The sequence below is a fragment of the Festucalex cinctus genome, chromosome 16 (assembly GCF_051991245.1).
Source record: "Festucalex cinctus isolate MCC-2025b chromosome 16, RoL_Fcin_1.0, whole genome shotgun sequence".
Lineage (NCBI taxonomy): Eukaryota > Metazoa > Chordata > Actinopteri > Syngnathiformes > Syngnathidae > Festucalex > Festucalex cinctus.
In genome coordinates this window covers 7,137,501-7,152,806 of record NC_135426.1, presented here as the reverse complement: position 1 = coordinate 7,152,806, position 15,306 = coordinate 7,137,501, and the positions used below count along the sequence as shown (strand labels likewise).

Genomic DNA, 15,306 nt, shown 5'->3' with positions numbered 1-15,306 from the left:
AGTTCTTTGTGACATTTTGGCGCCGAGTCTTTTCGAGGGTGAGGCCTACCTTTTCACTGTATGAACTAGGCTGTGCTACCATGTCAACAGGACATAAACAAGGAGCCAGTCGAAATCCTTTTGTTGGCTTATCAACCGCTGTGGGGAACTGGTAAGCTGTTTGTTACTTTTCTCTGCTTTTATGAGAAATTGTTTTTGTAAAAAATTTTGATTTTTGTGAAGATTTCAAAGCTGATTTGTATGACTGTAGCTCACCTCTCACCCTTATGGTAAGGCTTTAAAAATAAAAAATAAAAAAATAAAAACAATCACGAACCACAAATGGTGACACAAATTTTTTTCCAAAGGCTGTCAAGACCACAAAATCAAGATCACACAGCTCCAAACCCACCAAAAAGACTGGGCCTCCAAAAGCAGCCAAGAAGAGGTCCACTGGGGACAAAGCGGCCAAAGAAGATGCAGCAGACGTTCTCAGTGTGGCAGCCATGCAGAATGTGTACTACATTGCTCACAATGCAGCCACCTGCTTGGAGTTTAGGGGGTACGGCTGCTCCAAGGACAAGAGAAACAAGGCGACGAAACGGAAAAAGATCAAGTAACTTCCTTTGAACGGGACTGATTATAATACAGTCAAGTATTGGCACATGTACTGATGTAATCTATACATTTTCTTAAAACATAAGACAAATTTAAAGGCATGATCAGCCACTTTATTGTTAAGAACATATGTGCCAAACGGGTAACACACTGGATTAACAAAACCAAAATGTGTACAGTTTCAAATCCAGCCCTCTAGTAGAAATATAATGTAACATTTATGTGAAACAAATGTTTCAGGCACTGTCATTATTCCCCGTACATGCATTTGAGTTGTATTAAGTGCAACCTTGTTCCACAACCCTGTGAAATAAATAGCGATGTTCTGCAGAGTGCATATTCTTGGTGGAAACATCCTCCACGTTGGTCACTCAGGTGGCTTCTTCTTGGCCTCCACGTCTTTCTTGAACGCTTCGATTTTTTTGGCTATGTTTGGTACCTTGAAGACGAAAATAATACCCAATACACTGAAAACAGCATTGCGGCCTTGGTGGAGGTACTGATGTCAACTTACATCGTAGGTCTGCGCGAGGTACATCCCCACAACATTGCCCAAGGTGAATCCAGCCTGAAAGATTGTCACGTCATCAATGTTAATGGAATCCAGTAGCATTCGGCCTCATATTCATATTAGATTCTCGGAGATTTTATAAGTTGTGCTGACCAAGTTAACACTGCTGAGCTGAAGGTAACAGTTATGCTAGCCATCGTTTCCACTCCCGTAAATTGTCAAAAGTAAACAAGTAGATTTGACTCACCAAGAACTGTAGCATAGTGCAATATAAAATGGCAGACTTATTTAACTTGGCGGAAAAACTAGTTATTTCATTCAAGCTTTGAGGATACACACACAAACTACGTTACTCAAAGATAGGCTGTCAACAATACGTTGACGCAGGCGCGAGAGTTGGAGCCAATTGTGTATTCTCGCGTTGTTCTGTTTGTAGTCTCTTTCTCAGCATGGGCCACAAGCGAGTGTTGTGCGAGAACTACAACTCCCATTGCTGCGAATTCTCAAGCGAAGCTGCTCTTGTCGCAATGGTGGCGACGCTGAGACATTGAATGACTTTGGCTCCATCACAAACAAATAGCCGGCGAATTCATCGTATTGTCGCGAGCCCGAAGACATGGAGGCCCTTATTCCCGTCATAAACAAACTCCAGGATGTGTTCAACACTGTGGGCGCGGATATTATTCAGCTGCCGCAAATAGCTGTGGTGGGGACACAGGTACAGTAAAAGGCTACGATAACTGTTATTTCAAAGCACTGACTCTGTGATGAGCTAGAAATTGATTCATATTCGTTCTGAATTTAAGTGGACGTTTATGACACGTGTGTACATATTTAGCTGGAGTGCATTCAAGTCTGCACTGGAAAAAAGTCAAAGACTGATAACCTTTTATTCAATGCTAATTTAAGAATCCTGCCAAATTAGGCCACTATTGTAGTAAAAGACAGGTGTGTTTTTCACCTTCATTCAAATCTGTCATCACCAACCTGTCAAAACACCAATGCAAACGTATTTTAAAAGTATATTTACAGTGAAGCCTCAGTTTGGCATGCATAAATTTGCCTATTTCCATTTTTTTTCTTGGATCCCATCCTCTCTTATTCACTGAGAAACTTGCCCATTTACTGTTTTTGTCCTTGGTTGTTGCTTTGGTGCCATCTTGTGGCAATTTGGTATCCAAGGAGTTAAGTTAAAGTGATTTTCTGAGCTTGCTTTCAGACAAAAGTATAACGAACGCACATAAATCTGTGCTTGTTGCATCTCCAGAGCAGCGGCAAGAGTTCCGTCCTGGAGAGCTTGGTGGGCCGTGACTTGCTCCCCCGCGGGACCGGTATCGTCACCAGGCGGCCTCTCATCCTCCAGCTGGTCCACGTCGATCCGGGAGATGCCCGCAAAAATGACGACATTGGTAGGCGCCAACTTTTCACGCACCCCTCCACTCCCAGAGGAGACCTTTGGGGGTTTTCAGTCCCTTCCCATCCTTTCTTAGCATTATCAGTGTTTTACGCCAAGCATTTTGTTGTCTTGACAATAAAAGTTTTTTTTTTCTTCTGTCGCTGTTTAATTACTTGCAGATTCCAGGGTGTGAAAAATCTCCATAAAGGTGCAGTGTAGTAAAGTGAATCACATATTAGCTAACTTATGGCTCTTCCTTCACCTGCTTTGATCCCCAGCTTTAGTGGAGCCCCATTGCCACCCTGCCTCTCGTGGCCTAGCATCCTTTGCACAATAGTTGCCAGTCTTGTTGTTAGTGACTTAAACAAAGTGGTAATGTCCTAAAATGTGCCTTCGTGTTATACAGGCAGAGAAGGCGAAGAGTGGGGGAAGTTTCTGCACACTAAGAATAAGGTAACGAGTGGTGTGCTTTCAAGCATTACATCGTAATCAATTTATTTTTATTATTTATTTTTGGCAGGTCTACACTGATTTTGATGAAATCAGGCAAGAGATAGAAGCTGAAACCGAGCGAATATCAGGGAATAATAAGGTGAGATTGATGACACCATTGCTGCTACCAAAATACATGTGAGCCGTGACGGTCAAAATGCGAACCCGAAGGCACTTTGATGTTAACTCATTCACTCCCAGCCATTTTCACTGAAGCAACCCCCTTCGCTCCCGGCTGTTTTACTGGATTTTGACTGATTTGACTTGACTTGACTTGCTTTTGCAAGGCCCATAGAATATTGTGTTTTATTGCTATAATAACATGGAACCTACAAAAAGAAAGATTAGTCTCTTTTTTTTTTTCATCCGTTTTGCAGCAATTAGCATTATAATATAGCTAAGTTTCATCATTATTCACAAATTTGCTTAGAATTGTAGGGAAACAGTTTGTTTTCATCATGGCCCTGGTTGATCTAATATGCTCTGCTGCCACCTGCTGGCCGTTTTTGTCATTACTACCATTTTTCTCCACCCGTTCTCTGACTTTGAGAGGTTGCGTCAAAGCCTTCTGTATGCTCTAACATAAAATAACAAAACAAAAAACATATAAATACGTCTTTGGGCCGCTTAATACATTTAAAATAGAACATATTTATACGTTTTTGGGAGCAAATGAGTTAATTATAGTCAACAGCAGTTTGGTACAGTACAAGATGGCTGCACCCCCCACATTGATGACAATAAATCTACTCATCTGCTTAATTTTTATTCCACATCCACAAATGCAATATTAATCAGAAAAATTATGTTTGGGGCACGGAGACTATATTATTGTAAAAGAACAAGTTGTATTTTCCATACCATGTAATTGGATTTCAAGTCATAACCATCTACTTATTCATCATACTTAACTTTTGTAAACCCAAATAACTGTGCAGGGCATCAGTGACGAGCCAATTCACCTGAAGATCTTTTCCCCCCACGTTGTCAACCTCACCCTGGTGGACCTGCCCGGCATCACCAAGGTAACACGGCACCGAGCGTACGCGCAACCCACCTTATTATTAACATGGCGCAACCCACCATTTTTGTCTCAGGTGCCTGTAGGAGATCAGCCCAAAGACATTGAGATCCAGATCCGAGATCTCATCCTCACGCACATCTCCAACCCCAACTGCATCATACTAGCCGTCACCGCCGCCAACACCGACATGGCGACGTCAGAGGCCCTCAAAGTGGCCCGGGAGGTGGACCCCGACGGTAAAGTCCAAAAGCAATAAGTGAGATATATGAAATAACTTTTAAAAAAAAGTCTAAATTTGACCCTCCAGGCAGGAGGACATTGGCCGTGGTGACCAAACTGGACCTGATGGACGCCGGTACCGATGCCATGGACGTGCTGATGGGTCGAGTCATTCCTGTCAAACTGGGACTCATCGGCGTGGTCAACAGGTTAGCACCCACCTGCAACATATTCAACACGAGTCTGGAGATGAGTGCTTTTGACAATACGGGTCAATATGTATTGTTTATTTATGGCCCATTACTGTGATCAAAGCATGGCTTTTGTATTCAACATGAAATATTAATAATCCAGCATTGATGTCCTGTGAAGGTGGAATATAACACTGTCGATTCTCTGATGTGTACAGGAGCCAGCTGGACATCAACAATAAAAAGTCTGTGGCTGATGCGATTCATGACGAACACGTCTTTCTGCAGAAGAAGTATCCCTCTCTTGCTAATCGCAACGGGACCAAATACTTAGCCAGGACCCTGAATAGGTCAGTGCCATCTAGATTATTAACTCATTCAATCCCAAAAACATGTAAAAACGTTTTTTTTTTAACCCTGTCCTTCTCTCCCAAAAACGTGTTTACACGTTTTTGTTTTATGCTAGAGCATACAGAAGGCTTTGATGGAGCTTCTGACATGAAGAGGTGGCTTAAAGCAATGGTAGTTATAAAAAAAATTAAAAAAAAGACAGCCAGCAGGTGGTAGCAGAGTATAAGAGATCAGCCAGGGCCATGTTGCTGCAAGGTCTTTTTGTCAGTGTTGAATATTGATGAAATTTAGCTATATTCTAATGCTAATTGCTGCAAAACGGAAACTGATACAAATATATATTTTTCCTGATGAAAGAAGAGATTCTAATCTTTCTTTTGGTATGTTTTTATAGCAGTAGAACACAGTATTCTCTGGGCCTTGCAAAATCAGTCAAAATCCTTGTAAAACAAGCAGCAGCAAAGAGGATTGCTTCAGTGAAAATGACGGCGAGTGAATGAGTTGACATTGCATGAATTCGTTTATTATGAAAAACATTTTCCGCAATTTCATTGTTGCATTTTCAGAGTATGAAAAGTTGACTTCAAATGCTTGAAATAGCACCCAATAGAAATATACAAAACGTATAGCATTGTGACTGCTTGTTTGATCAAGAAATGGGAAAAAAAAGAATAGAGCAGTTTCTTTCCTAAATTAAATAAATATGAATAATATGGCTAAAATAAAAATAAATATACGGTCAAATTTTGAGCTCAGGCCCAAGCCATGTCTAATATAAAAAGTTTATTTTGCCAGGTCCAGGGAACAATATTGAAATGAGGGGAGGAGCTTCATTTAGTCATGCCCTAGTTTTGTCAAATTGGAAAAAGTGCTTCACCACCATTGTGTAGCATCTGCAGACAATTACAAACATTTTTGGTTGTGCCTCAAATCGACGTTTTGCACATTTTCACAATTTGCGGCAGAGCTTCGTTTCTACACTATTAAATCAAAAGTAACAAGGAATGAAAACACAAAGTTGATGGAAAAAGAATCCATTTTAACATGAGTGGTGGAAAGGGTATCACTAGTCTTCAAAAACATTTACAGATGTTTTGTTATATTTTAAACACATTTTCTTCTTGCTTAGGGAACCATTTGAAGAGCAAAACCTCATGATTGTTTTATGCAGCATTAGTAAGGATTCATTTGTATTTGTAATATTTTATTAGAAATGAGTTAATTGTGTTTACAGCAGGCATCGAATAGTTTTGTGTTTGTGTTTTTCAATTTTCTGCATTCACTGGCTTTAAAGGCCTTTGTTTTTGTTTAGTTTGTATTAGTTTTAGTATTAGTTTTAATTTCTTTCTATTAGGAGTATTTGTCGAATACAATATTTTATTTTATTTTTTTAAGTACTGTGTAATGAACTACAATTCATTTTTTGCATTTTATTTTCAGTTGTTTCATTAGTTTTTGTCAACCACATTACCCTTGGTTTACAGTCAGGCAATGTCGGCACAAGTAAAGGTTGACTGAAACCTTTTGCGTGTCGTGACGCCAGACTCCTGATGCATCACATCCGCGACTGTCTGCCGGAGCTGAAGACGCGGATCAACGTGCTGGCCGCTCAGTACCAGTCGCTGCTCGGCAGCTACGGTGAGCCTGTGGAGGACCAAAGTGCCACCTTGCTGCAGCTCATCACCAAGTTCGCCACCGAGTACTGCAACACCATCGAGGGCACGGCCAAGTACATCGAGACGGCAGAGCTGTGAGCGTCGGAAATCATTTTACCGGTGACATGAAGCGAACCGCATCTGATTCCCCTCTCGCCTCTCCATCGTTAGTTGTGGCGGAGCCCGAATCTGTTACATCTTCCACGAGACTTTTGGCCGAACTTTGGAGTGCGTGGATCCCCTGGGAGGCCTCAGCACCATTGACATCCTGACAGCGATAAGGAACGCGACCGTGAGTCGTGCCGCCTTACTTGACCATTTCTCAAAGTTGCCGCATGGTGTTAATTTTGGCTGCCATTTTAAAATTTTGGCTCAGTTTTAGTCCAATTTCAGTCACGCTTGTTAGTTTATATCACAGTTAGTCAACCTCATCTCATTTTTATTTAGTCCATTTTCAGTCGACTATAAATCTAGCATTTTATTCTTTATTTTTTAGTCCAAGGAAACGCTATTTTATTTGTCTAGTTTTAGTCAGCAAAAACTGTCAACATTTTAGTCTAGTTTTAGTCAGAACAACCAGTTTACCCATGTATATTTTTTTGTCAGCAGATTATGTTGAACCTTTTTGGATCTAAAACTATTTCACATCAAATTTTCTTATCTTTTTTTATGAAAAACAACTTGACACACAATTGCAGTAGCTACTATGGCTCCATGTAATGAGCTAGCAAGTTAGCCAGCATTAGTTAGCACTCACATTAACATTATTGTTGGAATGTTAATTGGCGTAATGTTAAATTATAACTATTATTTATTTATTTATTTATTTATTTATTTATTTTAAGCTTTCACCATGAATCCACCTCCTGTCTGTCACATGTGTTTGTGCTGTGTCACATGACAGTGTCACAGACGTGACAGATTAGCAGAGACAAGATTTTAAAAAAGCATATTTTCGTCTTGTTTTGTTCATGAACTAAAATGTCCATAGATTTTAGTCCAGTTTTGATTACGTAAAGGACATTTTCCTCTCGTCTTCATTAGTCGATGAAAATGCATAATGATTTAGTCACACTTATTGTTTATTAATGAGGGTTTTAGTCTAGTCTAGTCTAGTTTTAGTCCGGTGAGAAATGTGTGTTGACAAAATGATTTTTGTTTCGTTTTTGTTGACAAAGTGAACACTAACGCACGGCTGACCTTTCACCTTCCCCCATCAGGGCCCTCGGCCCTCTCTGTTCGTGCCCGAGGTCTCCTTCGAGCTGCTGGTGAAGAAGCAGGTGAAACGCTTGGAGGAGCCCAGCCTGCGCTGCGTGGAGCTGGTCCACGAGGAGATGCAGAGGATCATCCAGCACTGCAGCAACTACAGCACGCAGGTTCGTCGTGCTTCTTTTTTTCGCATATTCCGATGCTTGCGCTGATACCTGAGTTTGTCCACCAGGAGCTGCAGAGATTCCCAAAGCTCCACGAGGCCATTGTGGAAGTAGTCACATCCCTCTTGAGAAAGAGGCTGCCCATCACCAACGAGATGGTATCATGACATGCTTTCTTTTTACTGCTCAGTAATAGTTTGTGTCTAAATATTTGTTTATGAGTACGAGATGATTTGTGTTTGAATGCTGAATTAATAAGCAAGAGCTACTGGCTTGTCTTCCTGTTCCATTAGGTCCACAATTTGGTTGCCATTGAGCTGGCTTACATCAACACGAAGCATCCAGACTTTGCAGACGCCTGCGGGGTCATGAACAACAATATCGAGGTGTGCGCGAACCCCCCAAAACTTTGTTTTTTTTCTTTTTTTGTTACAACATTAATGCAGTGCATTGATGCAGTGCTAAAATCATTCCATCACCACTTTATTCATTTCCGTTGACTATTCCTATTCGAGATGGGCGAGTATCAGTATCAGGCCAATACCCGGCCTTAGTTGAAGGTATTTGTACTCACATTGGCCGCCATCTTTTGGACATTTTCTGATCAGGAACTAGAGGTTGGAAGAATAGAAAAGTGCCATTCATTTCATGTAATGTTATGGATGTTGAAGCAACACTGACTGCACAAGGTATAGAAATAGAAAGGACCAATGAAATAAAGTTTATAGGTATTATTATTGATGAACATTTAACATGGAAAGCGCATATAGAATATGTCAAACTGTCGCTGTGTTACATAAGGTTAAAGAATCATTAAACAAGAATGCTTTGTTATTGTTACATAATTTATTGTTTCATAACCGACCTGTTGCATTGAAGTGTGGTGGTGTGCAGCCAAAACTTACACCCAACCCATTTTTCTTTGACAGAAATGTGCTATTTGTCTCGTTTTTGGTTGTGGATACAGAGACCACACTGATCCAATGGTCCTACAACTTAAAATTTTCAAATTTAATGAATTGATGGTGTTTAACAGTCTTAAAATAATGAAAGCCCATCATGAAATTTTAACAATTAACATTCAAATAAAAAAAAAATAAAAAAAAAAAAAAAAGGAAAGTGAGTACAAATTAAGAAAATTATTCCAAACCTAAATACAGGACAAAACAAATAGATGTATTTCAACTCAAGGTGTCAGTTTGTGGAACAATCCGGATTATAAAACCCAAATCATCTCAGTCTATTTGTAGTTTAAAAAAAATAAAATAATAATAAAAAAAAAAAGTATAAAAGCACAATTACTAGAAAAATATATTTCACATAAGCTCATGATGCTATTGAATTATTTAGTTTGTTACTTTGAATGCGTCTTGACTGTTTGCTGTCATTTATTTTAAGTAGATCTTTTTTTTTTTTTTTTATGTTGATTAGGGGCAGATATCACAAGTTTTACTTCTTTCATTTCTTTTTTCTTTTAAAGAATAACGCGGTTGACTTTTAGTGGGGGTTTTTTTTAGTGCAAATTTGCGTTTTTTTGTGTGTTTTTTTTGCTGTATTGTACCTATTTTTTATAAAATTAGTGAAAGTTTTGAACATTGAGAATGTTTAAACACCAGAGAAGTGGGAGATAATATAAATGCCTCAATGAGAAAAATGTATAAACTGTTTGGTGAGGGGTTGTAGAGCCTTAAAGCATTTATAATACATGTAAAACATAAAGCACTGCATTGGATATATAGGCATTTCTTTGAAATTATCTGTGATTGTTTTATATATATATATATATATATATATATATATATATAGTATTTTTTTGTGTGTATAAAAAGTACAAGTGTCTGTATTAATGATTACTGAAGAGTTGAGAACTCATATTCTCATAACTCATATTCTCTTCTCTGTCATGCTTGTGTATCTACAGGAGCAAAGGAGAAACCGGATGAGAGAACTGCCCACCGCAGTGCCCCGGGATAAGGTACATTTCCTCTTTTGATATTCAAGCAAGGGTTTTCAGATGTTATATTAGGGAGTCCAACAGCTTCAGAAAACAAATGAAGGAACCAAATGACTTTGTACTGCATCCCCCTCTCTCTCTCTCTCTCTCTCTCTCGCTCTCCATTGTGTCCTCCCCTTCTCTCTCTCTGACTCTGTTGCTGTTATTTGATCTCTCTCCATTCCTGCTGTCAAATCGCCGCCAGTCTCTTGGCAAAGGCCCGACTATGGTTTCCGCCGAGCCCCCCACGAACGGCGCAGATGCAGACGGCGCCAAGGTGGGCAGCTGCTGGCCCCCGCACATGGATGGATGGATGGATGGATGGCTTGGCTTGTACCCTAATCTTTATTTCCCCTTGTCATGCTCTTTTCGTACCCCAGCCTGTGTGGACTTGCACTAACAATGTTGTATTTCCTCCAGTTTTGACGTATTATCCTTGATGTCCAAACTCTTTTTTGTTTTTTGTTTTGTTTTGAAAGCCTGTTTGAGGTGCCAAACTTAACCGGACTGACAATGGATCGCACAGTCTAGTTGAATGCCGTTTGTTTTTTGATGTTAGCATTTGCATCGGTGCTCCTTCTTGATCGTAGGCTCCAGCAGCAGGGCCGCAGGGAGATCAGGACAGCGCAGGCGCCTGGAGAGGGATGCTCAAGAAAGGAGAGGACGGCTCCGGCTCGGGCCCCGGAAGCCCTCTTAAGGGCGCCGTCAACCTGCTGGATGTGGTGACTTGTCCTCTTTTGTTTTTTTTTTTGTTTTTTTGTCACGACGCTGCGGATTTGTTTACGAGGAGGCGCGTCGCTTTGTTGACTCATGTCTTTTAACTTGGTAGCCGGTACCGGTAGCCAGGAAGCTGTCGTCTCGTGAGCAGCGGGACTGCGAGGTCATCGAACGCCTCATCAAGTCCTACTTTCTGATTGTGCGCAAGAACATCCAAGACAGGTGAGGGAGGGCTTCCAGAGACCGTTTCGTTTTGACTGTATCATGATGTTTTTTTTTTATTTTGAATGAGTTCTGACTGGCTTCCAACCACCCAATCTTGCTCATCAGCGTGCCCAAGGCGGTGATGCACTTCCTGGTCAACCATGTGAAGGACAGCCTCCAGAGCGAGCTGGTGGGTCAGCTGTACAAGTCGGGCCTCCTCAACGACCTGCTGACCGAGTCGGAGGACATGGCCCAGCGGCGCAAAGAAGCGGCCGACATGCTGCAGGTAAAATCCCGCTCGAGTCTTCGTGTCCCTGCAGAAGCAATAGAAAGTTCCTTAACAGTCCTGCTCTGCTTTTTTTTTTTTGGGGGGGTGCAGGCATTGCAGAAAGCCAGCCAAGTGATAGCTGAGATCAGAGAAACTCATCTGTGGTGAATTGACTGATAGAAGAATGCACTGAACCCTCCACCCTTACCTACGAGTCACGTACGCTTTGAAGATAATGTAAATATAGTGTGTTGTCGTGATCATGGAAGGCAAGTCATGATGACATAATGTGATGACTTTGTAACATTTTATTTATTGTGGCTGAATAAAGTTATCAAAATGCGATATGTATCTGTGTTTGGTGGTGCCGCTACGCAACACTAAATGACAAAAAGGATCAAAAGTGCTGCCTCCAAGAGTGAAATTGCAATCCAAATCTGTGGCTTTGTGAGTTCATTTACAGTCTGGACGAGGAGGGAGTCCCCCAGAAGTATTTCAGCTTGATTGGGTGAGTTTTTGGCTCCCAATCAATGAAACTGAGTAAAGAATTCGAGCGAGTAGTTCATTTTCATGGTTACACTGCCCTCTTCTGGTCATATATAATCACTACCACAAAAATCCACCTCTCCCGAGCGCTGGACAATGAATGTCGACATTGAAGATTAGGTCACATCTTCATTTGAAACATATTTATTTACTTTCAAACATCAAATAAAGACAAATGCTAGATTGAGCACAGGGGAGAAAAATAGCATGAAAACTCGGCAGTGGTGGAGTGGTCCCTGGAGAAGTAGCTATACTCTCAATTTTCACCATTTTTTTTTTTTAAAAAGTAGTCCAGAGGGGAAAAAAAAAAACATCCTCTTAAAAAATGGTGACATGTAATTAAAAATCCGTCATTTGTACTTGCTCACAATAATGAAATTATAATGACCTGGCAAGAACAGTTTGGTAACACAAGCCTCCTGAAATAATGTAAAATGTATTTATCAGGAGGCAAAAAAAGCACATTATAAAACAAATTACAATAGAAAAAAAAAAAAAAAAAAGTGAAACTGTCTGGTTAGACTTCAGTATTTTGTGCTGAATCTTAAAATATGTGACCCCGTATTTGTGTTTGAATTTATTGGTACTTAAAAATCAAGTACAGTACCAGCCTGTAGCTACAAGAGCGTGTAGTTAGTGTGTCACCGCAGTGTCCATCCTGGGAATCGAACCCACATTGGGATCAAGTATCACGTGTGTGAGGGCAAATCAGTTTGCTAAATTTCAGTTGATCTAAATATTCATGGGTCGGCATTGTGGCTCGGGACATGACCTGCCCAACTCTGCCGTAGATTGGCTCATCGGGCCGCATGCAAAAAGTTAGCCAATCTAATCAGTGTGTGTGTGTGTGTGTGTGGGGGGGGGGGGGGGGGGGGGGTAAGAAATGGGTATACTCAATGCTGACTGAAAAAACCCCAAAATAAAAACCCCTGACTCAGGGAATTTGAGACAGTCAATTGACATTGCTGCCCTGCTAATGTGAATGACATGCAGGTTTGTGTCAAATCTGTTGGCCCTCTAGCGGCCCCTGGTGGCTAAGGGGCCCCATTGCCCCAAGCAATTGCCTGCCTTACCTAATGGCAAACTACTACGCCTCTGTTCATAAGTTATCCAAGTGCTTTTTATTTTATTGAAAAAAAAAAAAAAAAGAAAAAACGAGCAGCGTCAAATCTTATTTCCTGGTCAGTCCAATTCCACATCAGAGTTCCGCATGAAGACTCTCGTCTGTCTCGTTTACTGCCGGCTCATCTTGTTCTAATGACACAATAAGATTTAGACGTGATGACTTGAACTTCTTCTACAAGCACCGACAAAGAACGACACAAACCTTCTTGTGGTTTTTGGACACATTCGCCATCTTGGTCCTCGTAGCCAACGGAGCAGACGCACTTGTAGCTGCCTTTGGTATTTGTACACCGCTGGTGCTCCTTAGTGCACAGTGACTCACCCTGCGAACACTCGTCAATATCTAGTGGAAATACAAGACCACCAGTGAATTAAATTGATTTAATTTTGAATATAGATCTTACAACATTTCTAGAGTAGTAATTCCAGCATTTCAAAAACCCTTTGATTTATGTAAGGCTTTGATTTATGTAAGCCCTACATAAATCAAAGCTTTTTTTTTTTTCTCCCTCACACATTGTAAGATTTCAAGAGGAGTGATTCAGTAACTGGCCAAAAGGCAGTCGAGTCTTATTAAAACAAAAATCATTACCATTTATAAATGTTAGGGGAGAAAAAAAAAAAAAAAAAAAAAAAGAGGAAAAAAAAAAAAGTTAGAGTTAAGCCCTTTTATTACCCAATAGGGGTGGGGACCTCACGATAATTATGGATTTATTAGTCAGGTAATAAATCCACAATAATAATTACTTAAGACATAACTGATGTTTTGTCAATGAGAAAATAGTTTATTTTTGTACCATCACTGAAACACAATATTAAAACTGGTGTCTTCCCAGTGAGTACTTTAGCACATACATACACATATATATATATATATATACATTATTTTATTTAAACAAATACAAATGCCTTAAAAGAGACCACTTTCTGTCAACAAGTTTGTGTCTTTCTTAAACACTATTGTCATTAAACATGTCCGTTGTTTCATTTTATAATCTTGACAGTTTGTGTAACATTGCAAAAATAAATTACTTAAATATAAAATCCAATTAAATCAATATTCCTCAGAAATTGTGTTCTTCAAAAAGTCAAACCATCAGATATGTTTTAAAAATGTTAAAATTGAAGATATAATACTGATTTTTTCATAGAAACATATGCAAAAGTGAGTCAGTTGTTGGGACAGATGAATGTCTTCCACAAGTAAAAGTAAGCTGATGAGTCTTCACCTGAAGACTTGCGTCCATTTCCCCGCCACTCTTATGAGGCCCGCCAAGTAATTGCTCAATAAGTAATGACCAATGGAGCCTTTGTAGCGGCTGCATATTAACTACAAATATAGCGATACTTGCGTAAGCGTATCGTCACACTCCGACAATGAAAAGGTCCAATAAAAACGATGAAGCTGCAGTTCTGTTGTTGTTCAAGTATAATGCTATATCTTCATAGTTCCTGAACGACTGACACCCATTTCCTTCAACGTGGATATTTGGGATCCATCAAAAGAAACCACGCAAACCTGTGCAGGTGCCCTCGATGTCCTGGTAGCCACCGGCGCACCCCTTGCACTCATCTGCACCGGCTCCAGTGCATCCCGTGCACGCTTGATCGCAACCTGCGGGAACATAAGAGCTCATTTCGAAGCTCTGATTTGAGATGTGCGTGCCACGTTTTACCCTTGCAGGAGTAGGAGCCTTCCGTGTTGACGCAGTATTCATCTTCTTGACATGGAGGCGAGTTTTTGGCGCACTCGTCTACATCTGCCAAAAAATAAAAAAAATAAAAATCACATGACCCCGTGTCGAAATGCCTCTGGAGATGTAATCACGTTCCGTTTCTGTCTTGAAATGAGCTTCTTATATACCAACGCAGGCTTCCTGCTCATCCTCCTCCCAGCCATCCTTGCACTCGTCACAGTCCTGATTGGTTGCCCCGCCGCGGCAGGTCTTGCAGGAGGAATGGCATTCTAATAAATGGAGAAGAGATGCTCATTCTTCAGTGAGTTATTTTTTTTTAAAGGCACGGTAAGACGTTTGGTGATTATGTCATACCCGTGCATAGGGAGAAGGTGTCGTTGCGCACTTCGTTGAAGTAGCCGTCGATGCAGTCCAGGCAGAAGTCTCCCGTGTACTGGACGTCGCATGTACACTTCCCGTCCCCTCCTCGGGTCCCGTCGCCGTCACACTTGCCGTTCCCGTGACATGGTTTCTCAGAGCCTCCGACACAAGCTTTGACACACACAAAAACGCTACTGCAACCCGATTGTGATTTATAGCAAAGAAATTGAATATTTCTGGACAACATTCCTCACCATTGCAGTCAGGTCCAAATGTGCCTTTTGGACAGCACACTTTGATGGTGTCAATGCAGAACCATTTATGCAAATCAGGATGTTTCGTTTTCCTACATTTCAAACAGGGAAAAAAAACAAAAAAGATCGAGCAGATGCTTTGATCAACATTTTGGGTCCACTTCCACGAACCTTTTAAACCACCATGTCTCCAACAGCTCCTCGTGTTCTTCTAGCATCTGGTTGCACTCGAAGCTGCTGCTGTCACACAGCCCCTCGACGATCTCCATCAGTCGGATCTCACTGTAAAATGCAGAATTAAGTAATGAATCAGGACAACAAATTATTTACACA

At 40.7% G+C, this 15,306-nt stretch overlaps 4 protein-coding genes across 5 annotated transcripts in view; 2 read left to right on the top strand and 2 right to left on the bottom strand.

Annotated features, from left to right (window-relative positions):
* Positions 1–24: 24 nt before the first annotated feature.
* On the top strand, positions 25–967 carry smkr1 (small lysine rich protein 1). The gene is made up of 3 exons (XM_077501283.1): positions 25–151; positions 223–269; positions 348–967. Exons 2-3 carry the CDS (start codon positions 267–269, stop codon positions 597–599), a joined length of 255 nt encoding a protein of 84 aa, XP_077357409.1. The 5' UTR covers positions 25–151; positions 223–266; the 3' UTR covers positions 600–967.
* stmp1 (short transmembrane mitochondrial protein 1) lies at positions 689–1,523 on the bottom strand. Its single transcript, XM_077501285.1, has 3 exons — positions 1,356–1,523; positions 1,112–1,165; positions 689–1,036 (listed from the first exon to the last, which is right to left on the bottom strand). Exons 1-3 carry the CDS (start codon positions 1,368–1,370, stop codon positions 965–967), a joined length of 141 nt encoding a protein of 46 aa, XP_077357411.1. The 5' UTR covers positions 1,371–1,523; the 3' UTR covers positions 689–964.
* Positions 1,524–1,578: 55 nt separating this feature from the next.
* LOC144004236 (dynamin-1-like protein) lies at positions 1,579–11,336 on the top strand. Of its 2 annotated transcripts, XM_077501281.1 has the most exons (19): positions 1,579–1,826; positions 2,376–2,517; positions 2,911–2,957; positions 3,025–3,096; positions 3,935–4,021; positions 4,094–4,256; positions 4,328–4,448; positions 4,649–4,780; positions 6,325–6,531; positions 6,608–6,728; positions 7,657–7,812; positions 7,878–7,967; positions 8,103–8,195; positions 9,731–9,784; positions 10,008–10,079; positions 10,393–10,524; positions 10,632–10,741; positions 10,850–11,009; positions 11,103–11,336. In XM_077501281.1, the coding sequence occupies exons 1-19, from the start codon at positions 1,725–1,727 to the stop codon at positions 11,157–11,159; spliced, it is 2,118 nt and encodes a 705-aa protein (XP_077357407.1). In that variant the 5' UTR covers positions 1,579–1,724; the 3' UTR covers positions 11,160–11,336. The 2 variants fall into 2 exon arrangements, with proteins under 2 accessions (XP_077357407.1, XP_077357408.1); XM_077501282.1 differs by lacking the exon at positions 10,008–10,079 and having other exon boundaries at positions 1,582–1,826.
* A 1,303-nt stretch (positions 11,337–12,639) lies between these two features.
* Positions 12,640–15,306, bottom strand: part of creld2 (CRELD disulfide isomerase 2) — a 3,407-nt gene continuing 740 nt past the window's right edge. Inside the window, exons 3-10 of the mRNA XM_077501518.1 lie at positions 15,145–15,255; positions 14,974–15,065; positions 14,714–14,890; positions 14,527–14,628; positions 14,339–14,422; positions 14,182–14,277; positions 12,865–13,005; positions 12,640–12,791 (exon numbers count right to left, since the gene is read on the bottom strand). Coding sequence (XP_077357644.1) covers positions 12,736–12,791; positions 12,865–13,005; positions 14,182–14,277; positions 14,339–14,422; positions 14,527–14,628; positions 14,714–14,890; positions 14,974–15,065; positions 15,145–15,255 — 859 coding nt within the window. The 3' untranslated portion in view covers positions 12,640–12,735. The remainder of the gene's footprint in view (positions 12,792–12,864; positions 13,006–14,181; positions 14,278–14,338; positions 14,423–14,526; positions 14,629–14,713; positions 14,891–14,973; positions 15,066–15,144; positions 15,256–15,306) is intronic.